The following is a 26861-nucleotide window of genomic DNA, read 5'->3' on the forward strand; positions in this document are numbered from 1 at the left end:
AAATGAACTTAACTGCCAACTCTAATTGCGTGTTTCCTTTTTATTGCCCTCTTGGTCGCCCAGATAAGGGGCATGTTATGTACGTTCCATTTTTTTTCTTCAAATCCTCAAAATAAAAATGACATCAAAAATTGGATTTCTTTATTGTATTCTTTTTAATTATCATAGAAATGGAACTAGCTGCAACTCATTCATATTGTAATGATGTTAAACTTGGGGGGTTATCCTACAATTCGTACTGACGTTGTGCACCATTCTCCACACTAATATAGCTTGTATATCTTATACAAAACATAGCATGTGTTGCACAACTTATAATGCATATATAAAGCTTTGAATTTATTGCAGCTTTTTTTTTGTCTAATACGGCTCTTTCAACATTTTGGGTTGTGTTAGACTATCGCTTTTCACCCCAAAACGAGAGTAATGTACTGCTTATTTTAAAAAATCCCTTTTTAAAAACATTTAAACAACAACAACAAATCTTGTTTTAGTATTTCTAGCCTACTTTGAAGGAATGCTGTCTTTGTGCGTGAATAAACCACTCTACTGATGGCATTAGATTTTTTTAAAGAAGTTTGCCACTTCCAGTTTTAGACAATCACGTTGTTGTTTTTAAAGCCACTGTGCGTATTTGTTTTATGTCTAGATGGCACTATGCCAGCTACGAGCGAAGGCCGGTGCCACAGTGCCACAGTGCACAGCGCGGCGGGTTGAGCACGGACAAACATCTAATCTAATCGAGGATTTTACTGTATAAAAGAGATACAAATTTTTTTACCAATGATTTTTTTTGTAATACAAATCAACATTGATATATGTATTTTTGCGTAATATTAGAATCAATGTTTATTTTTACAGAATGAAAGTTTTTGTCCATCCATTATCTGCACCGCTTGTCCTCAGTAGGGCCGTGGGAATGCTTGAGCCCATACCAGCTATCTGCAGGCAGTGGGCAGGGTACACCCTGAACTGGTTTCCAGCCAGTCACAGGGCACACAGGGACAGACAACTCACTCGCTCATTCACACCTAGGGACAATTTGGACCGGTCAATGCATGTTTTTGGAATGTGGGAGGAAAGCAGAGTGCCCGGAGGGAACTCACACAAGCACAGGCAGAACATGCAAACTCCACACAGGAGAATTTGATCTCATGACCGCTAAACTGTGGCGCGGACGACTCAGCCGCCGTGCTGTGGAAAACAGTGCATGACAAAATATACTGTACCGCTTTTTAACTTCAAAAGGATGTGTGCTCATTTGCCAAACTATTTTTTTTTATATCATGTACATCATTCATCATTGCTAGGAAATCCTTTACTTCTGGGGGCGGCGGTAGCTCAGGAGGTAGAGCGCTCGTCTTGGGATCAAGGGATTCCAGTTCGAATCCCGGCTCGTCCGTGTTACATGTCGAAGTGTCCTTGGGTAAGACACTGAACCCCAAATACCCCCAATAAGCAGGTTAGCGTTTTACACGGCTGGGTTGTGTTAGAGTTAGACTATCGCTTTTCAACCCCCAAAACGAGAGTAATGTACTGCACATGTAGAGCACATTGTAAAGAGCTTTGGGAAGTCATTGACTTGAAAAGCGCTATATAAATGCAGATCATTTCATTTCATTTTCATGAATTTAACTGCTAAAAAGAGACATAGTTGTAGTAAGTGTGCATTTATGGTATTGCCTCACATTAGCGTAATTAGACATTTTAAAATTTCCAACTGGACAGCACAAGAAGGGTTTGTTTTTTTAGTAGTAACAGTGAAGATTTAGTAAATAAAAATGTGATCGTGTAAACGCCCACTGCTCGTGCACGCGCTTCAGAGTCGCGTGCACGTTAGTGTCGTCACACTGACTGAAATACGGAAATTTAATCAAGTGACTGACTGAGAAGGTAACGGGATGCTTGCTTGACATGTTGTGCTTTTTTTTAATATTTTATTGTATTTTTTAATTTATCTGTAGGTATAGATTTTTTTAATATAGGGCTGGCTTACTTTATTTCAGTTAAGTGTCAACATTAGAGTGAAATCTTGTTTGTATGTAGCCTACATTGATTTACAAATCTTTGCAGTTTCTTTCCTAGGGCCATTACCACCCTAAACAGGCGCGTAAAACTGTGAAAATATATATCTTGCGACTTATTTGCGATTTATGTTGTTGCTCCTGTTTTTTTAAATAGATGCTAAACGTAATTGCACTACTTTCAATTGCATTATTATCATAACTTTGGCCAGTCTCTAAAAATGTATTTGTTAATATTTTGCCTATTTATCCTGACAGTATTTTATCTTGTTTTTTTCTTTAAAGTCTCTATTGGATGTTTATCCTGGAGTGTCATGTCTAATCTTGTTGCATTCAATGTTTCACAACGTTGATATCAATGACAATACATACAATCCAATTAGTTAATTTATGAAAAATGAATTTAATACCCAATACGTTTTGTGTTGTAAATAAGGTTTTTTTTTATAGCCATGCACTTCTGCAATTTGTTTTAATGAAAGTACACATGTGCTTTTCCTATCATCTCAATAGAGTGAAAAAAAATGAAATTCGTTTTTTTGTTTGCTAGATGTGGAAATCTGTGGTGGGTCACAACGTGAGCACAAAAGTGGCTGCGGAGGTAGACGATTGGGAAACGGACCCTGACTTTGAGGTACACCTTTAGGACTTCCTGCCTTAGTTGGTGCAAAATGTTTATGAACAAAAGCCGCTTCCTGCCACAGAATGACGTGTCTGAACAAGAACAGAGATGGGGGGCCAAAACCGTTGAAGGTTCGGGACACAAAGAACCCATCAGGTTTGAGAAATGTGCAGGTTTTTGGTCCTTTGCACTAATTCGTGGTAGGCGATGTTTAGAAAGAGGAAGAGGAAGTGAGAGCAGATCCAGTTTTTACCTCGTATGGAATTTACTAAATTTTGAGACTTCTACAGCAGTGTTTTTCCACCAGTGTGCTGGGGCACACTAATGTACTGTGAGAACTTGTCTAGTGTTCTGTAGGAAATTCCCCAATTTTATCTTTTTCAAATAAAAAAGCATGCAATTTTTTGTTCCAGTAATTAACAAAGTAACTGTAACTTTCATCCATATCTGTAAGTGGAAACACATTACATTTTCTTCTTTTTATAAACCAATTATCTACTCAGGAGGTAGTACACGTATTTAATAAACTTTTTTGTTTAATGATGCCTTTCAAGAACGCCCGGCAAAAAATAATAAATTAAATGGAATAAAGTTAAAAATCTTGCACACAATCTTAATTATTATTTTGTACTACCGGGAAAAAAAACACTGAAAATTGGTTTTGCCCATTCTATGTTTTTGTTATTTTTCTAGGGGAAATTCATTTTAAGGGCAGGTCATTGTTATTTTCTTGTAAAATGTTTTTTTTAGTGGTTGACTGAGTCAGGGGCAATTTTGGGTTTGCTGAGCAGCCAGCATGTCTGGTTTGTCAAAAACATGTTTTTGATTTCACTTAAAGTGATATCACATGGAAAATTCATATATGATAACATTTTAGTTAAAATATTTTACTCAAGGCTTTTTATTTTCAACGGCCGTTTTTATCACTTGCGTTTTAAGGTCATTTTTAACAATTGAATGTTCGGTTTAAGGCTTTTTTTAAATGATTTCATGTTCATTTTTAATTGAATTATGGCACTCTTGGTCTTCCATAATAACATACTCTCAGTGTAAGACGCTGGACCTTCACAGGCTATGCCGCAAGTGACCCTAGCTGGGTGAGACTGGAGCGGGCAGGGGAGCCAGGAATCAAATGGACTGAACCATTTTAAGGCAGTAGAGTATTTCAGTCACTGTGTTATGCAATTTTTTGTTTAGTTAAACCTTTTTTTTCCATTAATCGAGCGTTTTTCATCATACTTAAGTCGATTCTGTCCTTTATTAAGAAATAGAGAGTTTTAAAATGCTAGAATTTTTAAGCTCCCTCAAAAACGCTCTGGTTACGCCCATGGACTGAGTCTATTAAACCCTCGTCCCAATAATTAACTTGCTGATAACAGCAATAACACAATAAGTTGTTGTATTAGAAATGCATATCAAACTGGGTGCTCTTTGCACTAATTGGTAACAAAAAATAGCTCTCCGCTTAAAAAAGACTGGACAAAAGTGTGACTTGGCTCAATTAAGTTGAGAAACACTGACCTAAAACATGTCTTGATGAAACTCAAACAGCAATTAACATTTTCTCAGCGTTGCAGAGCTGAGGTACAATGTGGCAGCAGAACACGAGCTAGTGAAACATCAGATGATGCCCCCAAAAGCGTCGTACGGTTACGGCGGCAAGTTTGGTGTCGAGATGGATCGCATGGACAAGGTGAAGATCATTGCCTCAGTTTTTTCACTCGCTACTATATTAAGCAGGCATGTCAAACTCATTTTGGCCTGTGGGCTGGATCCAATTTATGTTCTCGGGTAGGCAGGATCTGTAAAAGAATGTCAACGCCAAATATTTAGCTTGATTTTTGTAGTACTATGCTTTATTATTCAGCCTACATTTGTAGCCTACCCCACAAATTATAATCACTGATACCAACGGATATTCATCAGTGATACAACACATTCATTAACAAACAAAAACAACAAAGATTTTCATATGTGGCACTGAATGTGTTAACAAAGGCCTACGACCTGTGGATGATCCCTCAAGCCAGGCTCAGTTTCCCGATTGGAGCAATTTACTAAACACTACCCTGCCCCCAAAATCTCCACCTTTGGTTTGGCACTGAAGAGATATGCCTCCTCTGTAGTACCATCAATGCCTGCCTTCAGGACATATTTTCAGGCTGCAGGTAATCACTGTCCCAATTCCGCTACAGATGGCAGCATCACTCTGTTCCTAAGAAGCTAGCAGGGATGGTCGAAACTTGCGGACAGGGAGCAAACAGCCGGCCAGCTACCCCATCAAGATACACTATCCAGTTTGCAAAGGCTGGTGAAAACAGCACTGCACCCCGCCCATCAATCATGAAAAGGCTCCACTCACGAGTCGACCTTAAGAGGCAAATGCAGTTCCCCGGGGAGATCACTGAAACCTCATTGCGGCCAGATGTGGTGCTGTGGTTTGTAGCCAAAAGGCCATCCTCTATGTGGAGCTTACTGTCCCTTGGGAGCAGGGAATAGAGGCGGCAGACGATAGAAAACGGGCAAAATACAAATATCTGGCAGACGAGTGCAGGGAGGTGGGCTGGAAAATCCCCAGATATCCAGATGAGGTGGGGTGCATGGATTTTGTGGGCTTGTCAACCTGTCTGCTCAGAGACCTGCGGTGTACAGGGTCTGACCACCGGAGAGTAACAAAGGAGCTGGCAGAGGAGGCAGCCTCTGGTTGTGGTTCCGGAAATAGGATAGGAGCTGGGAGTCTTTGAGCAACACTTTGGGCATCACTGAGGTTGGCAGGGAGATATCCCAGCCATCGGTCCGCCACTGGGAGTTGTCCTGGGTTAAAAGGAGTGAAAAATAAATGACCTGTGGGGCCCTGCTGATGACCCATGTTCTCCCAGGGCACTGCGTTTTACTGCCATGTTTCAAAACCATGCATGTCAGGTTAATTGGCCGGTTCAAATTGTCCCTAGGTGTGAATGCGCTAGTGGGTTGTCTGTCCATGTGCCCTGCTACTGCAATTCAGGGTGTCCCTGAAGATAGCTAGGATGGGCTCTAGAACACCTGTGACCCTAATGAGGATAAGTATCGCTGAAAATGGGTGGATGGATTTTATTTTAACAGTTGAATAAATGCAGCTTGAACCTAAAACAACTCACCACACAGAAGAAACTCAAGTGGGAGCAATGAATTGGCATACTGCTTTGAAAATTGGCCATGGTGTGCAAAAAGTACATACAAAATAATAGTTTCAATAGTGAACAGGCAATAACATCAGATACAACAGCCAGGCTGGGTTGACTGAAGCTGAAAAAATACATATCTTTTACATGAAACCAGATAAATCTTATTTTTAATGATCTGTGCAAACAAATGTCGTACCATCACCTTTCTCTTTCAATGCACTGCAGTCTACTTGTGGCAGCTGGCTCCTGAAACTTGGCATCTATTAGCCTTTTTGAGTGCAGCACATGTAACAATATCGTTCAGTTCAAGTGTTTGTTAACCTTGAGGGCTGCTTTGTTTTTTTGTTGTTCATCACAGAAGACAGAAACACTAAACACAGTGTTCACAAAGATAAGTCTCTAACATGGATACACTTTTACGGTCCTCTAGTGGCAAAAAAGAGCATTTGGTTTGTATTTATTAAAACAATTATATAGTTTTTGATAAAAATGAGCTGGAGACTTCTTTTTTTGACATACTGAGACATTTACAGTGGGCCGGATTAAAACATCCTGTGGGAAGAATATGGCCCATTAACCGTATGTTTGACAAGCCAGATCTTAAGCATACAAATCTGCGTTGCAGGTTGCGGTGGGACACGACTATGTGGCGCAGGTGCAGCAGCACAGTTCTCAGAAAGATGTGGCCAAAGGATTCGGGGGGAAGTTTGGCGTGGAGAAGGATCGACTTGACAAGGTTTGAGGAGATTGGACTAAAGTTTAATTCATTTTTCTGTCAACATTATCTACTTGCAAAACTGTCAACATTGAGTGGCTAAAATTGCATTGACCTTAAAAAGTGCGTGAAATTGAAGCAGATACACCTGCACTGTTGGCTTGTCATTATGCCGTTGACATGTGAAGCGTCCTGCCCCCTACTGGTCGCACCCAAGATTGATTGATTGATTATTGCTCCAGCGAAGGTTGGGGGGTCGTTGAGCCGACCAGATGACCCAGGTTTTTCCAATGCTGGCGGTCTTGTGCCAGCTGTTCTGCATCCTCTACAGCAACTCCGTGTTGTTGGAGGTCGCCCGCAACGACGTCGAGCCATCGAGCGCGGGGTTTCCCTCGTGGTCGTCTCCAGCCTGCGGCCTTTGGGTCAAACTGGAGAATGGCTCGTGTCGGATGGTCTGGTGGTAGACAAAGGACATGGCCAAACCAGCAGGTGCGGCGTTGTGCGACCAAGGGAGAGGCTCGGGGCTGGCACGTCCGGGCTCTGAGCTTTTTATTGGAGACTCGCTGGGGCCACCTGATGTTCTCGATGGTTCTGAGAGCCCTGCTATCAAAACTGTCGATTCTTGTGGCCAGGGTGTCGTTCCGGGGCCATGTTTCTGAGCCATAAAGCAGGATAGAGAGTACGGCGAGGTTGTAAATCCGGAGCTTCGTCTTGCGTGCGATGGTCTGGTGCCGCCAGAGTGGTTTCCAGAGAGACTGCAGAGCAGATGCTGCCAGGGCTCTTCTGCGGAGAATCTCTGGTTTTAGGTCCCCATTGTCTGTCACCATGGACCCCAGATACACAAAGCTCTTGACAGGCTCTAGGATGTCGCTACCAATTTGGATGGGAGGTGGATCTGGTCCATCACCGACATACATGAACTTGGTTTTCGTCCAAATCACTTGGAGGCCAAGCCGCGCTGCCTCTTCGCTGTAAATGCCCAGAGCGTCTCTCAGCTGGCTGTAGGAAGTGCTGAGCATGATGGTGTCGTCAGCATACTCCAGGTCAGTCAGGTGGTAGTTGCCAAAAGACACTCCGGGGATGCGCTCACTAACCCTGAACATCAGATGGTCGATGATGCAATTAAAAAGGTCGGGAGCAGCCATGCAGCCTTGACAAACGCCGCTGGAGATAGTAAACCAGTCGGAGTCAATGCCGTTGATACGGACACAGCTCTCTGCGTTGCTGTAGAGCAGCTTGAACAGGGCTATGATCTTGGGTGGTGCTCCGAGAGCTTGGAGGATGTTCCACAGTGGAGAGTGGCAGACGGTGTCAAAGGCGGCCTTCAGATTAATGAATCCGATATACAGATGGCGATCTTTACGGAATTCACGGGTCTTCTCTATCAGCAAACGGACGGCAGAGATGTGGTCCGTTGTGGAGCGGTTGGGCATAAAGCCAGCCTGCTGGGGACGGCGGCAGCTTCTGATTGCTGGAAGGGCACGGCTGAGCAAGACCCTGGTAAAGACCTTGCCCGGGATGGAGAGTAAGGTTATAAGCCTGTCACCCTTGCATTTCCAGAAGGGCATGATGACTCCTCTGGTCCAGTCGGTGGGCAGCTGCTCCGATTCCCACACCTGGTTGAATAGGCAGGTTAGCCACTCCACCATGCCATCACCGCCGGCCTTGAGCATCTCGCCGGTAATGGCACAGATGCCGGGGGCTTTCTTGGTGTTCAGCTTCTTTAGAGCAGCTCTCACTTCCTCGGGTGTTACAGGGTCTGTGCAGCAGGCGTCGCTAGGAGGTGCCGTGTTTGCAGCCACTAGGAGGGTGGGATCAGCCGGGTTGGTGCTGTGCTGCAAGAGGAGGCTAAAGTGCTCCTTCCAGCGCGCGAGGCAGTTGGCTTCTGTCATGATGAGGTTGCCGTCTGAGTCTTTTACCAGGGCTGTCTTCATGTGTGGGCCGCTACGGGCTTGGCGTAGTAGACTGAATACCCGGCTCATTTTGTTGTTGTTGGCCGCAGACTCAAGCTGTTGGGCTTCTGCCTGCCAAGACCTCTCCCTATCTTCAGCGATGACCACATTGCGCAGGCGGTTCAGTCTCCGATACTCCGTGAGGTCGCCTCTGGTCTATGATGTTGAGTGTCCTCTCTGATATCCAGGGCTTTCTCGGGGAGTATTGCGGGCGTCCGAGGACATTGTGAGCAGACTGGAGGACACTTTCCTTGAAGGCCGCCCAGTCTGTCAGCTTGTCAGGAGCCAGGGCATCGAGAGTGCGGCGGATGGAGCAACTAAAGTCTCTGTCGATGTTGGGGTCGCTGAGTCGGGAGGAGTCGGGGCGAGGCAGAGTCTTGTGCTGGTTGGCTCGGAGCTTTAGCTTGAGCAGGGCCACCAGCAGACGATGGTCTGTGTTGCCAAGCTGTGCTCCTCTGAACACCCGGCAGTTGGTTAAAAACGACTTCCAGCGTTGTGATATCAGGATATGGTCCAATGCCTTCCTGGTTCTGCCATCTGGGCTGTACCACGTCCAGTGATGGATGCGTTTTCGGGGAAACCAGGTGTCAGCAAAACAGAGGTTGTTTTGGTGGCAGAGGAGGAGGAGGCGGTTGCCATTGTCGTTTGTTGTGCTGTCAACAAAGGTGGTGCCGACAGGTGAGCCGGGGGACCGATCATTGCTGGATAGAGTGGCGTTGGCATCAGTGAGGATGATGGTGACGTCGTGTGGTGGGGCTTGGTCAACAGCCTGGTGGAGTTGGTCAAAGAACGCGTCCTTCGTATCCTCATCAGCGACATCGGTGGGGGCGTAGGCGACGATCACTGTCATCTTGCCGTGATGGTGGAGGAAGCGAGCAGACAGTAGTCTGTCGCTTATGGGTGTCCAGCTGATGAGGGACCTCCGGAGGGCTTTTGGAATGGCAAGAGCCACACCGTAAAGGCCGGTCCGACTCTCGGGGCCACTCCAGATGTAGCAATGGTTGCCAGCTGTTGTTTCACCATTGCCTTGCCATCGTACTTCACAGAGCCATGCCAGGGTGATGTTATAGCGACCGAGCTCTCGTCGCACCCAAAAGGACAGCAATTTAGAAAAAAAACGGCTCTTTTGGCTCTGCTCACTGAGTAGAGTAGGCTCTTTCAGCTCCCAAATGGTTCCACATATATAGTTACAATAATAATAAAATATTATGCACCAAATCATTTAGGAATTAGTAACTCCATATGTTTTACAAGGGATCGCTGAGAAACACTTGAAATATGAATAAATATTTACCGATCCACCAAAAAAATGAATAAATTAAAAGCAATTCTAGCTTTTTATGATCTGGACCGATTTAAAGTTGAACAACAACACAAAATCCCTGAAAGTGCAAAACAATGAAAGAAAAATAAAAAATATTAACTGTTCAGTGCTATTAAAAAAAATTATAAAATGCAAAAAGATATAACTATTTACATTTCTATTGTAGCCAGTTTAGACATGGATCTCCTAAAAAACACACAGAAATATAAATTAAAATAAGTAAAACGAAAAGCAAAAGATCTTTAGTTTCTAAGACTGAAAGATTGAATGCATGCTAATTCGGAGCAATCAATATCATTAAAATGAGTCCAAATATGGATCATTTTTCTGCTTTGTATACATACAAGTACTTTCTTTTTTTGTTTGTTTTCCGTACTGAACTCAATTATTACCCAAAACCTTTAAAGCCCTTTCCGTGTTGCAAACAAGTGTGACGTATTTAAGTTGCGTGTGCATTGTTAAGGTAGAATGGCAGAGTTCATGTCAGTTTATAATAGCACATTGACAGAAATGGATGTGCTAGCAGCTAGATAGGAACTTAATTTTAGTCATCAAAGTCAACAAATAAATTGATAGGCGCTGAAGTTCTTCCTTTGTAGGTACTGTAAAAATGGAAAAATTTGCCTTGACAAGTGCTTAAATTGGCGATGGCGATTGGCGATAAAAAAGTGTACGAACAGCTTTTTTTGGAAGGGGGGATTTTCAAACGAGTGTGGAATTAAAGGTCTAACCCTGAAACCTTAGTGGAGTGTTTGTATGAGTGCTTGAAATCTTTAAAAATGTTTGAAGTATAGTGTTGTGTTTTCAAGGTTTGAAAATTGCTTGAATTTTGGGTAAGGTACTTGAAATTGTTGCCATGTTTCTCAGCAGTCTGACTCAATAGACCTTGCTTTAAATGAAGAAAAATAGAACAAGTCTGCTTAAAAATGTCGCTCTAGTTTTTTTTTTAAAGCAGTAGGCCTTTTTGAAGGGCCAAAACCATTTGTCTAACACATAAAGCAGTAGTGTTGGCAAGGTATACATCGTTAATGTTGGTGGAATCAATAATAATAATGATAACAGCAGTAATTATTTCATTATTATTGTGTTTAATTATACTGGAAAAATACAGAAATGATCTTTGAAAGTCCTTAAAGTGTGCTTAAATTTGGCCATGGTGTGCAAAACCTGTACAGGATTCACACAGGATTTGTTCTTTTAGCGATACTGGGTGAAATGTAAATTTGGCTTTGAAAGTAATTAAAAAGTGCTTGGATTTGGCAATGAAAAAGGTGTGCACAACCTGTACATGATTCACAGAGGATTTCTCCTTTTAGTGATACTGGGCAAATTGTAAAATTAGCTTTGAAAGTCCTTAAAAAGTGCTTAAATTTCGCCATGAAAAAGGTACATTATTCCTGCCTTGTGAGTATAAGCTGTTGGGAAAATAAAGGAATGGCAGTGTGACTTAATCAAGTTCTCTTGAAATGCACAGCATATTCAAAGGTGCTGAATGGTATTTGGAACTTTCTTACTCGCCGACACCATCTACTGGCTCTTGGCAACATTGCAGCCTGTGTCAATCTCCTTGATCCGCGTGCAAGTACAGTACGTGCATCTCTCAGATGCGCTCGCATTAACTCTTCTTTTATTAATGTTTTGAGGGGTTTGGGATGGCATTTGGACTGTACTGTATTTGAAACAGGCCTTTTCTTACGTTCCCCATTTTCATGCTACACTGATGAAAGCTTTGGTGATGAGCATAAAGTCACTCTTAAATCCCCCCTCCTCCATTCTATAGTTTTGCTATAAGTAAGAATAAAACAAGAAGGGATCTTTGAGCTCAGTTTGGCATTAACACAAACTCAAATGAAAAATTCAACTTTTAACCTTTTTAAAGGCACCTCAAACAATGCACCCAACTTTAAAGAGCAGGGTAATTTGCAAAAATGTATGTTAAATGAAATTATGTTAATTTCTAAATACAAGCATGTTAAAAAGGTTTAGCATAAAGTCATAATAAATACGCCAAAATCGCATATTTTGATAGGTATGTGAATCTATGAATGCAGTTTTTTATTTTCTACAAATCATAAACAAAAACATTTCAAATAGAAATTTGCTTTTTACCAATCTATCTTCCTTCATTTATGTTTGTCTGTCAGTCTCTCTCACTCTCCTTTTTCTTTTGTTTGTTCTTTCCCCTTCGCTCTTTTGGTCTTCTCTCTGTCTGTCCGTCTCTGTCCCCATCATTCTTTTTTTTCTCTTTCATTATTGTTGTTATTACTAGTAAACATCCCAAAACATTCTTGTAAAATGCAGTTTTTCTTGCATTTTATATGACAAAAAAGTCAATTGTAAAGCAATTTTACTACACGTGTATCACAGCAATTTTCTGTGTTTTCAAATGCAGTCTGCAGTCGGTTTTGATTATAAGGGAGAAGTTAAGCAGCATACATCACAGAAAGGTGGGTGGAATATAATTCATTGTCCTAGAATTGTTTCCTGTCTATTTAAGTGTCTAATTTTTTTCTATCCAGATTATTCCAAAGGCTTCGGTGGTAAATACGGCGTGGAGAAGGAGAAAGTGGACAAAGTTGCTGTGGGTTACGACTACAAAGGCCAAACAGACAAGCATCAGTCGCAAAAAGGTGAGTCACTTCCGCTGCTCACATACAACTCCTTGTGATTGACAGGTCATATTGCACTCAGTATGATTGACAGCTCACATTTCCTTTCTCTTTTTGTGGCTCTAGATTATTCCAAAGGCTTTGGTGGCAAATATGGTGTGGAGAAGGAGAAAGTGGACAAAGTCGCTGTGGGTTACGACTACAAAGGCCAAACAGACAAGCATCAATCGCAAAAAGGCAAGTCACCCCTGTTGCTCACATGCCACTTGGTGTGATTGACAGCTCACATTCCCCCTCTTTTTTCTGGCTCCAGATTATTCCAAAGGCTTTGGTGGAAAATATGGCGTGGAGAAGGAGAAAGTGGACAAAGTCGCCTTGGGCTACGATTACGAGGGCCGCACGGAGAAACACCAATCCCAAAAAGGTAAGTAAACACAGACACAATAGCGTTATCTACTTCACTTCATGAATTTAATCCAGTGGGGGATTTTCAGATTATTCCGCAGGTTTTGGGGGTCAATATGGAATACAGTCGGAACGTATGGACAAGGTGAGTAAAAATTTTTACAAAACCCTTCAATTTTTGTCATACTAAGGTTATTATTTAACAGTGTTTTTCAACAAGTGTGCCGTAAGACCTTGTCTAGTGAGACGCAGGAAATTGCTTGGTTTTATCTTTGCCAAAAAGCAAGCCATTAGTATCTTTACTTTCTGCCAAGTAACTAACATTCTTCCATATCAGTAGGTGGGAGCAGATTACTATTTTCGTTTCATTGTGTTTTATACTATTTATCTGCTAACGAAGTAGTACAGGGAAATATATTCAATGACCCTTTAATTTTGTTTGATGAAGCTGTATAATATTGCAGTGAAAAAATAAAATTAATCAAATAAAGTTAAAAAATATGTTGCATCATTTTGCTGATTTTACGTTAAGATAAGTAAAAAAAAATTGTTCAACTTGGAAATGTTTTTTTTTCTAATTGGAATAGAATTTTTGACATTTTTCTAGAAAAAAACTTGAAAAGCAGGTCAAACTTATCTTAAAATCCAAAATGATCGCAAAAAGATTTACCAAAATAGATCAGGTGTGTGCAAAGGGTAACAAAAAGAAAAGACAATAAGAACCTAGTAAAACATTTTTTGGTTCCTCCGGCAGACACAGTTTGCACATTTTAAGCATTGTTTTTGTTATTTTTCTAGAAAACAAACCAATATGAAAATATAGTAAAACTTGAAACACAGGTTTAAAATGAAGAAAAATCCTAAATCACAACAAAATTATAAACTTCAAAAATTCTTAAATCCAAAAAGTGTGCTTTGGCTCATAAGATTGGGAGACACTGATAAATATAAAGTGGCCCAGCGTTGCCAGGCCGATAGTAGATTGGGTTGGTGGAGGCCAAAAGTACAACCGTGCACATTTCCATTATAAAGATCATAATCATAAAAAAATAAAAACATGTTGCTTTATGTTGAAGAGTGCATCCGACTTCTCTGACATGGACGCGCCTGCCTCTACTTACAAGAAGACTCAGCCAAAAGAAGCCTGTGAGGTCTTCATGTATTTATTGATAACATGAAGTATTACATCAGTTAAAATTGAGCATGTTTTTTTGCAGCCACTACCAATGCGAGCAAGTTGATGGCACGTTTTGAGAGCTTGGCCAAGGCCTCAGATGAAGAAACCAAGAGGAAAGTAGAAGATAGCAGCAGGAAGAAGAACCGAGAGAAGAGCGAAGGACAGGAAACTGAACGCAAACATCAGGTTAACCCGCCAACACCCGAAAAAAAAAAAATGTATTTTAGCCTCTTGAATTTTTCACAATGTACAGGAACAAAAGAGCAGAGAGGACCAACTTCATCTTGCACATGTTCCAGAAGTGCTTGCCGAGTATGAAGACTCCGAGAAGATCAACCAGGGCACAGCAGAAGACAAAGAGGTACAAGTCAGAAAAATATTTTTAGTAACAGCGACGAGCAGTCCGGGGAGGGAGGTGAGGCTGTACTTCACCTGTCATCTTGTATATAAAAAAATACAATTTTATTAAATTTTCTATTTATTAAAAGTTAGTTATTTCTCATTTTACTTCACAACTTACAAAACAACTTAACTTGCACCTTGGTTTGTAACCAGTCTTGGGAACGTAACTTTAAAAAAAGTAGTTTGTTAGAGTTACTCACTACTTCCAAAAAGTACCTGAGTTAGTAACGGAATTACTCTACAGTAAATGTAACTTGTTACCAGGGAAAGTAACGATTTCCGTTACTTTAAAAAAAGTTGGAGTACGTCCAAGAATTTTAAATTTTCTGAGCAATTACGAACCATTGCGTTTACTTGTTGAGATGGGAATTCCAACTATTTCTAGAGAACCGGCTTTTACGGCCTGGCTCACCAAAAAGGGTCCCAAATGGCTTTTCGAATTGTTTTTGTTGCTGTATTCCCTACATTGCCAATTATTATGTACCATTACGCACAGAATGGCTTAAAATGGGGGTTGGGGGGGGGGGGGTCAAAAATGGAAAAAAAGAAACAGAAGATTACAATAAAAAAAGTAAAGAGAGATAAAATATATATATATTTTTTCATTTTTATGTAAACACGTCAACACTGGGGCAGCACGGCGGCACAGTGATTAGCGCGTGTGCGGCACAGTTCTAAGGTCTTGGGAACCTCCTGTGTGGGTTCAAATCCAGCTACCAGCCAACCTGTGCGGAGTTTGTATGTTCTCCCCGTGCTTGCGTGGGTTTCCTCCGGGCACTTCGGTTTACTCCCACATTCCAAAGACATGCATTTCAGGTGGATTGGCTGGTCCAAATTGTCCCTAGGTGTGAATAAGCGAGCGAGTTGTCTGTCCCTGTGTGCCCTGCGATTGGCTTGCAACCAGTTCAGGGTGTCCCCTGCCCACTGCCCGAAGATAGCTGGGATGGGCTCCAGCACCCCCGAGACCCTACTGAGGATAAGCGGTGCAGATAATGGATGGATGTTCGTAATCACTATCTAATTATACGCTAGCCGCTATTTTGAATGGTGACATGATCCGATAGACGTGACGTAAACAATTTAGAGGAGTGCGTAAAACCCCCGTTGGCGTTCTGCAGCCAAAGTAACGCACCGCTTTTGACCGTCAGTAACGGTAACGGCGGTAAAAGTGATAAGTTAGATTACCCCGTTACGGAAAATAATAACGCCGCTTCGTATAGGAGTTATCTTTGACGACGCTTTTCCCAACACTGTTTGTAACCATTATTTACAACAAAATTGACAGTCGAAAGGGCCTCAACATTAAAGGGACAGTGTGTAATATTTAGTGCCTCCTAGTGGTACCAACTGACTTTCATTTAGTAAAAAACATCGATTTGACTATTAGGCAAGTAGAAATAATCAAATGTGTATTTCTTTTTACATTTCCATGTAAAATGTATTAAAAAAGAACAAGGATGGTAATTTAAATGACAGCACAAGGGTTAAGCCTGCAGCTTTTAGTCCAGGGTGACTTGTAAATTGACAAAATTGAGTATTGTACACAAATTTTAGCATGTGGCTTTTAATTAGGTGCGCTTTGTAGTCCAGAATTTACGGTAGTGATAGTACCAGCAAGTCAAGCCATCTAGTAATTTATTTCTTGTTGGATGGACTTTTTCTTATAAGGGAAGAATTAAGTCAAGTCATGTTTATTTAGCCCTTTATCACAAAGAGTCTCAAAGGGCTGTACATACCACAAATTACATATCTAATTCTTGTATTCAAAAGGAGCAGTGCATGGACTTCGTTTGTATGTTAAGACAACCAGACACAAACCTCACTGCATGTCACTGATAAATACTGCACCCTGGTTACTAGTTCCTTTGTTTCTGGAGTACTGAATCCAAACATTAGTTGCCAGAATTCAATGTCAGTTTCCCGGCTTTGGACGGCTTTCTACAGATCGACTACCCTTTGCCTCCTGTCGAGGAGGTGGTGGATGTTTATGACCAAGTCACAGGGGAGGACGATGGCGGTGTCTGTTATGAAGAAGTGGCACCGCCGCCAACGAATTTGGAGATTGACTACGAAGAAGTCGGCACAGCGCCCCAAGCACCCTGGTCAGGTACTGAATCAACACATTGAGGCAGAAGTCTGGCTCGGAAGCCACATGGTAGAAAAAACATTCTGGGGGGGCCAGACTAAAGAAGTGTAGCTGGAGGGCTGGGGGACTTTTTGGAGGCACAATTAAATTCTATTTCACGGATGTAAGATTTGATTTATGGTTCACCGATCCCCTGACTGCCAGGGTCGTCAAGTGGTGTCTTAGGCAAGAACAGTCTAGCGGCGCCTATCTTTCTCCAGGCTGTTTATTTGGGTAAGCCTTTGGTCACCCACATTAAATAGATAGTACTGGTTTCCGTGGTTAGCATTACCAGGAAAAGCCTCCTGATACGACTCAGATACAGCACCTTCATCATTTGGTCACATTTGAATGTCTCTAAAGCGTCATCCCGCCTTTCAGAGATTAGCCGGACCTCAGCATGGACGGGCTGTGGCGTGTGACATTGATGCTGGGGAAAACTATAAACTATTGTTAAAAATATTTCCTTTTTTTTTTTTTTTACTTCACTGAGATCTAATCTCGTTTACTGTCATTTGTTAAAAACAAAGAAACAAATTGTATTCATTTCCACTAGTTTATTTTAAGATGGTGTCCGTAACTTCAAAATATTGTACTTGCTGAAATCATCATTGCAGCATCTGTCTACCTCCTTTTGTTGCGCGTGCAAGTATGTGTAATTCTTAGACGCCTCAAATGAACTCTTTTTCATCTTTTTTTGCGGTTTGGGTTGGCATTTGGTCTTTATTTGAAAAAGTATTTTTCATATGTTTACCATTTTCATCCTCGAATAAAATTAAACCGCGAGCATGCGCATGAGGTGGGAGAAGGTGTAGAGAGTGATTTCATGCTCGTTCCCATTTTTTGTTAGTGTAACCTGATAATGGTAAAAGTAAGAAAAGGCCTTTTTTAAATACAGTCCAAACACCAATCCAAACCCCAAAAAGATGAAAAAAAGTTTATCAGTACTTGAGGAATGAGCTGTGTTCATGATTTAAAAAGAGATTGCGACAGAGAGTAGCAAAATTTGAAGTCGCGGACACCACTTTTAACTGAGGGAAGCTCAAGCAGACCTGAAAGTGACAAAAATAACACACTAACGCTAATTTAAATCATGGATTTAATGACTTTATTATTTTGTGAAATGTTTACCTGAATACGGGAACTTCTCTGTAAGATTTCTTAGTTGTTTTTTTACGCAGTGACACCCAGGTGTTATTTTTTTTAAGTTGGTATTTTTTGTATTGTCTTAAACAGCGCGCCTGTGACTTTTATTATGAGTAAAATAACATCAAAATGGGTTTTCTAAACGTTCTCTTGTTGATTCATGGTAGTGAGCAAATACAGTTTTGAGTGGCGTTAAGCTTTGGTGACATCTAGTAGACAGATTTTAAACTGCAAGTCCTTGTTTGACCCTCATTTTTCTTTTGAGCATCTCAGCTTTTTTGCGGGCCACATAAAATGATGTGTGCCGGGCCATAGGTTTGACATATGCGCTTCAAGGTAAACATCATCCTTAACTGCCTTCTCTTAGTAGCAACAGAGGACTATGAAGACCTGTCAGCTGGCATCCAAGCCAGAGCAATTTATGATTATCAAGGAGGTTTGTTACGCATCTCTAGTCATATTATTTAATCTTATGAGTGCTCAAACAAGGACATATTGGCTCATATTTGCAGAAGACGTCGACGAGATCTCCTTCAACCCAGAAGATGTCATCACTGATATCGAGATGATTGACGAGGGCTGGTGGAAGGGACGCTGCCATGGGCGCATTGGACTGTTCCCAGCTGCATACGTCCAGCTCATGCATTGAGGCACCAACCAAAACGTGGAAGCTAGTTTTAGGGGAGGGGCTGGTAAACTAAAGCTCGCAAGACATATATAGCTCATCTCATGAATGCATATGGTTTAGGAATTAGAACTTGCACATTTATTTAATACATTGATACAGTCAATACAGATTGTGGCACGTGCAATGCCGAGAGAATACTAATTATTGAAAGCGTTTGGTCCAGTATATATAGGACACAATTTTAACTATAGTTTACATTTATGGTGTCACACCAACAGACCCCATTTTGGCTGTAACTCGCTAAACAATCCTTTATATCAGGGGTCGGGAACCTACGGCTCGCAAGCCATATGTGGCTCTTTCTACGAGTACCTGTGGCTCAGAGACAAATTTGATTGCATGCAAATTTTCTCCATCTCGTTCAAAACTTAAGCCATTGATCTTGTTCAGGTACACGCAAAGCCAAACTAAATCTGAATTATTATGCAGTACTTCGCAGAATATACTGGACTGTCTCAGAAAATTAGAATATTGTGATAAAGTTCTTTATTTTCTGTAATGCAATTAAAAAAACAAAAATGTCATACATTCTGGATTCATTACACATCAACTGAACTATTTCAAGCCTTTTATTATTTGAATATTGCTGATTTTGGCTTACAGCTGAAAAAAACTCAAAAATCCTATCTCAAAATATTAGAATACTTCCTTAGACCAAGTAAAAAAATAATTTTATAACAGCAAAACTAAATCAAACATTTGAAAATGTCCATTGATGCACTCAGTACTTGGTTGGGAATCCTTTTGCACGGATTACTGCATCAATCCGGCGTGGCATGGAGGCAATCAGCCTGTGGCATTGCTGAGGTGTTATTGATGCCCAGGATGCTTCGATAGCGGCCTTCAGCTCATTTGCATTTGTAGGTCTGGTGTCTTTCATCTTCTTCTTAACTATACCCCACAAATTCACGATGGGGTTCAGGTCAGGGGAATTAGCAGGCCAATCAAGGACAGTGATGCCATGGTCAGTGCACCAGTTACTGGTGGTTTTGGCACTGTGGGCAGGTGCCAGATCATGCTGGAAAATGAAATCCTCATCTCCATAGAGCTTTTCAGCAGATGGAAGCATGTAGTGCTCTAAAATCTCTTGGTACACAGTTGCATTTACTCTGGACTTGATGAAACACAGTGGACCAACACCAGCAGCTGACATGGCTCCCCAAACCATTGCTGACTGTGGGAACTTCACACTGGATTTCAAGCAACTTGGATTTTGCTCCTCTCCAGCCTTTCTCCAGATTCTGGCGCCTTGACTCCCAAATGAAATTCAAAACTTGCTTTCGTCTGAAAAGAGGACTTTGGACCACTCTGCAACTGTCCAGTGCTTCTTCTCCATAGCCCAAGTCAGACGCTTCTTCCGTTGTCTTGAGTTCAGAAGTGGCTTGACCATGGGAATACGGCTATTGTAGCCCATTTCCCGGACACGTCTGTGAACTGTGGCTTTTGATACCTGGACTCCAGCTTCAGCCCACTGTCTTTGAAGCTCCCTCAAATTCTGGAAGCGGCTCTTCGTCACAATTTTGTTAAGGCTGCGGTCATCTCTCTTGGTTGTGGAGCGTTTCCGGCCACATTTTTCCCTTCCAACAGACTTTTTGTGGATATGCTTTGAAACTGCACTCTGTGAACAGCCTGCTCTTTGAGAATTTTCCTTTTGTGTCTTACCCTCCTGATGGAGGGTATCAATGATGGTCCTCTGGACAGCAGTGATTTAGTTTACTGAACCAAGCTGAGTGTTTTTAAGGCTCAGGAAACCTCGCAAGGTGTTTCGAGTTAATTAGATGATTCAGGTGATTAGTTGAATAGCCTACTTGAATACTTTTTCATGATATTCTAATATTTTGAGATAGGATTTTTGAGTTTTCTTAAGCTGTAAGCCAAATTCAGCAATATTAAAATAATAAAAGGCTTGAAATAGTTCAGTTGATGTGTAATGAATCCAGAATGTATGACATATTTGTTTTTTTAATTGCATTACAGAAAATAAAGAACTTTATCACAATATTCTAATTTTCTGAGACAGTCCAGTATAGGGCACGTTTTTCACTACAATACAGTCAAGGTGTCACACCCCAAAAAACAAAACAAAAAAACCCCAACTCGTTTTGGCTGTACAACGCTAAAGAATCCTTTATATTAAAGCTCACTATATAATCTGTCTTCAGTGTTCAGATACCTTATGATGAATTCCACAGAACAAATTAAGTACGGCAAAACACCGGAAGATAATTTAAAGTTATTTGATTGGGTGAGTGGGAGGGATGGGTGGAGCTATGCAAAAAGTGCAAGCAAGAAATGGGAGGGAGCCATCTCTCGCCCTACGCCGTCTGCGCCAAAGGTAAGCACATCAGGCTCCCTGTTTGCAGAGGGTTGTGACGTTTTTACAAAATAACTGCTTGCATCTGGTTTTGAGACCAATATGTATGAAAAAAAGGGTCATAATGAGTTTAACCGATCTTGAGTAATTGCAAGAAAGAAACAAGTTTAAAGTGGTATGTTTGTTGATTTTGGGACACGGGCTCTGGCATTATTCTCTTTTCATAATTTTCATCAAAAATAAATGTGCTGAAGACTAAGCTTTTGTCTGGGGTGCGGGTTTAGCAATTTAGTAAATTTGGCCCATAATATATGGTCTGGCTCTTTCCCAAAATGAAATAAATATATTTTGCTTTTATGGCTCTTTCAGTCAAAAAGGTTCCCGACCCCTGCTTTATATGGAAGCTCATTAAACAATCTATGCTAATTGTTGACTTTATTAAAAGCCACAGAGCAAACTGTAAACACCCAAATGCTCTATTAAAGCAACTAGAGCAATTTGATTAGGTGAGCGGTTGGAATGGGCGGGGCTACACACAGGGCGCACGGACTACCCCTCATCCAGTGCCGTCTGCACTAAAGGTAAATACGTTGGTATGCTCATTTGCAGTATTTTGTGATATTTTTACAAAAAACTTTGCTTATTTTGAAATCATTATTTAGGACAAAAATGGCGGTCCCAATTAGCCTCAACACTCAAGCAATTGCGGGAGGGAGACAAATTTTAAGTGGTATATTTATGTTGATATGGGACACATGCTCTTATAGACTATCAAATCATCAAATATTTCACAGTGAAATAATATGCGGGGGAGAATTAGCTTTCGGATGTCGTGGATCTCCCTAAAAAAAGAAAACAAAATCTAAATATTTTTGATTTTACTTTTCTTTGAGTCAAAAAGGTTCCCCTACTTTAGGGCTAGGAAAAAAAAATGTCTCAGGATTTAATGCAGTGTCTTTACGAATCTGCCATTTACAATCCTCCTGATTGCATGTCATTTTTCCTAGAAGTAGGTGTTCCAGCAATTAGAGCTACCAATCATTGAAAATCATATTTCAGAAAGGAGAAATAAATATGTCAGATATTGAAAATGTTTACGTAGTATCTTTTAGGAGTGTTGCTTTCAAGTCAAAAGAGGTTCTTAAACAATGTTAAAATTTAAAAAGTAGCTTATTTGAAGGATTTTAGTGCTCTCTGGAGTATAAATCGCTCCAGCCAAAAGGGTATTTCAGCAGCTCATTACATTGAAAACATATTCATCAATTAAATCTGAAATTAAGGAAAGTCTGAAAAGTGCAAAGAAATTATGAATATCAGTGGGTAGTCCGTGGATTGTTATCGGGTCTGAGGGGGCGTCGGGGGAGATAAATAGTGGTGCTGCAGGTCTGGCCTACTGCGACATCAAGCCACCCCTATCAAGCCTGTGTGTCAACAAAGCCAGATCCATTACCCATGAAACAGATAGTCGCAGTAACCATTGCAGTAACCTGGCTCAATCCGAGGATACCTGATGGTAGCCTGAAGCTGGCAAGACACTCTTGAAATCGCTTTCTCATACTGAAAGAAGCCCTCCAATGCAGTTGTACTTTTGTATGACAATAAACCATTCATTTAACTGCAATTCTATGTTTCTTATTTGTAGACCTTTAGTTGTGATTTTCGTATACTCTCATTCCGTAAGGACGTCGTTTTGGGGTAGGTTTGACCCCAGGGGCTTTTAAGAGGGAGCATCGCTGATTTTCGCGTCTCACATTGTGTTCTGCCCCCATTGACCGCAATAACCAAGGTTATACATTATCTTGAACAAACAACATTGTAAATACAAAAACGTGCATTGTTTCCATCCCCTTTTCAATTGTCTTAAACAATATGTATGAGACAGTTTGCACTAAACTGGCGTAGTAAATGGCAAAAAATCTGCAGTATTTGGTTGCAGAATTAATATGTATCATACATAATGCATTAAAATATAGCTTCCACATTTTAAAGGTTTTGAATCATCCCAAATAATTTTAACCAATTTGTTTAATTGCAAAAAACAATGCAACATTGTGTATGTCCATGACATGGGTTTATCCAGTGAGCAAAATGTAAAATCGTTACATAATCTAATGTTTGTTGACCAACACAATAAAACCACATTTTTACATCAGTAACCTTTTACTGTTCAATTGTGCCATATTGATAGATTAGGAATGAATTTTACTGTCGTTTTAAATCATAATATGGAAAAATAATCACACAAGAAAAAAAATGAAATTTAAGTATACTCTTTGTGAGTGTTTAATGTGTTATTGATGTAAATACTGTAAATTGAGCCTCTGCAACAGTAATTAAAAATACAATGTGACCGTCACTGGGGGAACAGTAATCGCCTGCTGGGTCTTTTTCACCAGGCAATACCCTTCTTCTTCTTATGTGTTTTTACTCTCTTGCCGCTCTTTTGCGCCATCCTTTTGGTCTTTAACTTCTTTGCCTGCTTCTGGCTCATCCACACCGGATACTGTCCATGTTCATTGAGCAGTGTCTTCTTGTTGCGCTTGCTATCCAAGTCCATGGTATTATCTGCTGCACACATTAAATTGTTGTTTATATACACAGATGAAAGTTTACAAAGCTGTGAAAAGTAGGCCTCGGCAATATGACCAAAAAAGTGATCGTGATATAACATTACTTGTAAGTTGATATTATAATTATCATGTCTTTTCTTTTGCATATTAAGTCTTTTTTTTGCCACCGAGTGAAAGTTGACAATACCAAGTGCTGCTTTGACTATTCTTTAATGTTAGAACAAAGACCATGTGACAAACTACTTCACAGCATTTCGAAAATATGGAGAACAGCAAATCAAAATGAAAACTTGACAAAATGAGGTCATCAAAATGCAGAGCATTGCACATAACATGAGGTAGACATGCAATCACAAAGATTAAATAACCATAAATATACAAATTTTAATTTAAACTTAGCAAATAATATGTTAACGCTTTTTGTGCAATACATTTTTAAGCAGGCATGTCCAAAGTCCAGTCTAGGGGCCTGTTACGGCCAGCAATCATTTTTTTACAAGCCCATGGCTTCTGTCATAAATTTAATAATATGTGACCCGTCAGTAATATTGACCGCGGTAGAAAATAAATTTGTCCAAAAATAACCCACAATTTCACCAGATGATGGAAGTAGCCTTGTTGACTACATTGCTCTTGGCTTTTTGTAGCATAACTATTTCCGATATGCGATATGGCGACTGTAAGTAAGTGGAAATTGGAGAATATTTACACCAAATCCGAAACAACTGCGTCTGCTTAATTTACCAAGAGACGGGCTGTTTTCAAAGGATATCAAGAGTCATACGATAAGCTAACTGGAAATGAACGGTGTGAAAGAGTGATACAACTGGAAGCTGTTTTAACAGCACAGCTGCATTATTTCAGGAAACCCTGCAAGTCAAATTAAATAGCTAAAAAGGTGAGCTACGGGGTCGCGACGCTGATGGCCAAACACCGGAAACCTCTAACAGAGGGTGATTTTATGAGACTTAAAAAATGCCAGGCTGAATAGTCGGCCCTCAAACATTTTCAGCTTAAAGTGTCTTAAAATGTTATAAATAGAAAAAAGGAAATGGCACGCTGCTGCAAAACACTGTAATGAGTGTTTGTTGCCGCTTGGGTTCAACACTTGACCTGATGCTTGCTAAACGTCCGCTTCGCACTTGTTTGGGACTGAATTGTTTTCAAACTTCGCATATTCTACAGGGGATATTGTTTTAAATGAAGCAATTAATTTGTCATGTTACCCGAATTGGTGGCCACACATTTTTGGCAAAGTTTGCAAAACATGCTGCCGCTCCGTTTATCGGACTCTACATATCTGAAACACCTACAAATAACTGAAGACGAGGGGGCTCTCCTGTCAATGTCTCTTTCAGTGGGTATGTTGGTGTTATCTTTTTGTGTCTTTTTTGCTCATTTTGACCTTGTTGTATGTATTTCCCTTCCACTCCGTGTGAGCCTACTGCTTACTTTTCCTTCGAAATAATTGGCTGGTCCCCATCACCTTCTTCGTCTTCTGAATGCTGGTCTGGAACTTACACCCATTTTTTCCCCGGTGTTCGAGCGGTGTAATCACATTTCATTTATATATGGACTTTTCAGGAACATTTTTAAAATTAATTGCGACAAGAATTACATGACAATAATTATAGTTATCATTTTATCGCCCAGGCCTAGTTGAAAGGATAGAGACACTTATTTACCATCTTCTTCTTTGACGTCAGCCTCCTTCCCTATCTTCTCGACCGGGACTACGGTTGCGATTTCCTGAATGTCGCTCATCACGACATCCTCACTCTTCTTGTCCAGACCGAGTGTTTTTTTAAGACGTGCCAGCTCCTTGGGAGCATTTTTCTTCCTTTTTTCTGTTCGCATTTTCCTCCTCCACTTACTACGCAAGCTTTTGGCCATTTCTTTCTGAAAAAAAAAAACAAAACAAAAAAAGAAACTAATTTACTACATACATGTCCTTATGCATCTGTGAAGTGTAAGGATGTATGTTTAGGGTAGGGTCATGTGCAGTGAGATTCAGTCAGGCGAAGCAAGTGAGAATGTGCCTTACCTGTCATTATAGAATCATAATAGTAATAATATTTTGAATAGTTACCATAGTTTCCACATATGAAAACCCCAAATTGGCCAGAAATTAGCCTTTTTGACCTGGTAGCCATTGTAAGCCACTAAATACGGTGGATAAGATTGGTAATGCATACACTATGAGTATGTTACTACACAAGGTTTACTGTATGTTACTGTAATTATACAATGATTGCTCAATCGAATTGTCACACTATCTTTAATGCCAGAAATGAACATTAAATTGAAAAACAGAAACGTGTCCATATATATATATATATATATATATATATATATATATATATATATATACACACATCTCATCTGATCATGAATATAACTTTGCATTTATATCTTTCAGGTTTATATATATATATATATATATATATATATATATATATATATACACCAAAGAGTTGTTTCCCTCGTTGTGCATTTTTGTTGATGTCTTTCAGGACGAATGCTGGATTTCTCCATGCTCTGAAATTTGTTACTTGGATCGTGAGTAAAATCAGTGCAAGGAAGAGACGAATGTATATACCTTTTTGTATGTCATTTGTATCACTAGTAATTTAGTGTTTATGTTGGAGGAAGGTCACCACCGCGACTAGCATTTAGATTCCCATTGCACAGTGAAAGTGTATAAAATGTGCAATGTCTATACACGAATACGGTTACCCTTACAGTAGTTTAGTACAGAAATTACGGCATATTTATCCAGAATTAAAGTTCTCTCGTTCCTAATTGCTCTCCTTTTTTTTAAAAATCAACTAATTTTCAAATCAAATATTTTTGCCTCGGGACAGATGGCAATAGTGAGACCAAGGATTCTTATTCTGTGCACTGACCTGCCTCAAACAACAGAATTATTGATAGAAGTAGTAAATTGACAGCAATTAAAACCATCCAGTATTTTGTTTGTCTCGGTGCATAGACTTATTTCATGATAATAGAATACTTGTCTATTGATGCTTTTATTCATTAGGAACGGCTCATGTATTTCTTTTAATAAGGCAAGATAACATTTTTTTCTCTAAACTACAGATTATATATATTGCTTTCTTGCTCTTCCAATAAAAGTAGGTTAACTTATTTGTAAATCTGACAGCAACAGCAGACACGAACCTCATCGCACGTCATTCGTTATTGGTGCATGTCGAATCAAAAAGGTTGACATAAAAAGCTCGTTTTAAAATATTACAACACTAAATAATATGTTAGCAGAACAATAACTATTACTGTTATGCTAACTAGCACTAAAGGTAGCAGTACCAAAGCTAACGTCAGATAACTATTGAAAGACTTCGCAATTCACAACACAGAACATGCATTAAAGCGCTTATTACATAATCTTTATTCCTTAGCAATTAAAATAGACACATATGAATATAAAATATGACAAATAGTTGATTTTCTTTCGTTGAACTCGTACCTTGGGAAGACACGTGTTTACAAGTGGTAGAGGAGTTCGGCGAAGAACAGTTGATTTGATTGGCTGTAAATGCAAGAGGAAGGTTGTGTATTCTGATTGGCTACTTTTTCAGATCATCACGTGTCATTGGCTAA

The 26861-nt window shown here is 40.3% G+C and overlaps 2 protein-coding genes across 7 annotated transcripts; one reads left to right on the forward strand and one right to left on the reverse strand.

Annotated features, from left to right (window-relative positions):
* The first annotated feature begins 2572 nt into the window (after window positions 1–2572).
* Window positions 2573–18792, forward strand: hcls1 (hematopoietic cell-specific Lyn substrate 1). 4 transcript variants are annotated; one of them, XM_088347250.1, is made up of 15 exons: window positions 2575–2658; window positions 2729–2802; window positions 4216–4339; window positions 6436–6546; window positions 12194–12248; window positions 12321–12431; window positions 12537–12647; window positions 12724–12834; window positions 12905–12960; window positions 13892–13961; window positions 14033–14178; window positions 14246–14353; window positions 16339–16501; window positions 18033–18101; window positions 18178–18792. In XM_088347250.1, exons 1-15 carry the CDS (start codon window positions 2575–2577, stop codon window positions 18312–18314), a joined length of 1530 nt encoding a protein of 509 aa, XP_088203376.1. In that variant the 3' UTR covers window positions 18315–18792. The 4 variants fall into 4 exon arrangements, with proteins under 4 accessions (XP_088203377.1, XP_088203376.1, XP_088203375.1 ...); XM_088347251.1 differs by lacking the exon at window positions 2729–2802 and having other exon boundaries at window positions 2573–2658; XM_088347249.1 differs by having other exon boundaries at window positions 12194–12431.
* Window positions 18793–22921: 4129 nt separating this feature from the next.
* llph (LLP homolog, long-term synaptic facilitation factor) lies at window positions 22922–26814 on the reverse strand. Of its 3 annotated transcripts, none has more exons than XM_088348315.1 (3): window positions 26728–26814; window positions 24923–25136; window positions 22922–23232 (listed from the first exon to the last, which is right to left on the reverse strand). In XM_088348315.1, exons 2-3 carry the CDS (start codon window positions 25128–25130, stop codon window positions 23057–23059), a joined length of 384 nt encoding a protein of 127 aa, XP_088204441.1. In that variant the 5' UTR covers window positions 25131–25136; window positions 26728–26814; the 3' UTR covers window positions 22922–23056. The 3 variants fall into 3 exon arrangements, with proteins under 3 accessions (XP_088204441.1, XP_088204439.1, XP_088204440.1); XM_088348313.1 differs by having other exon boundaries at window positions 22922–23235; XM_088348314.1 differs by having other exon boundaries at window positions 22922–23235; window positions 24923–25132; window positions 26728–26763.
* Between the last annotated feature and the right edge of the window lie 47 nt (window positions 26815–26861).

This window comes from Urocampus carinirostris, chromosome 11 (genome assembly GCF_059441175.1).
Source record: "Urocampus carinirostris isolate Australia breed hairy pipefish chromosome 11, RoL_Ucar_1.0, whole genome shotgun sequence".
NCBI lineage: Eukaryota > Metazoa > Chordata > Actinopteri > Syngnathiformes > Syngnathidae > Urocampus > Urocampus carinirostris.

Excerpts from the sequence above, each read along its gene's own strand:
- llph (XM_088348313.1), bottom strand. The coding sequence starts at position 25,130 with ATGGCCAAAAGCTTGCGTAGTAAGTGGAGGAGGAAAATGCGAACAGAA. Across the intron at positions 23,236-24,922 it reads TGACGTCAAAGAAGAAGATG|CAGATAATACCATGGACTTG; the intron begins GTAAATAAGTGT and ends TAATGTGTGCAG.
- hcls1 (XM_088347249.1), top strand. The coding sequence starts at position 2,575 with ATGTGGAAATCTGTGGTGGGTCACAACGTGAGCACAAAAGTGGCTGCG. Across the intron at positions 2,659-2,728 it reads AAACGGACCCTGACTTTGAG|AATGACGTGTCTGAACAAGA; the intron begins GTACACCTTTAG and ends TTCCTGCCACAG. Across the intron at positions 6,547-12,193 it reads AGAAGGATCGACTTGACAAG|TCTGCAGTCGGTTTTGATTA; the intron begins GTTTGAGGAGAT and ends TTTCAAATGCAG.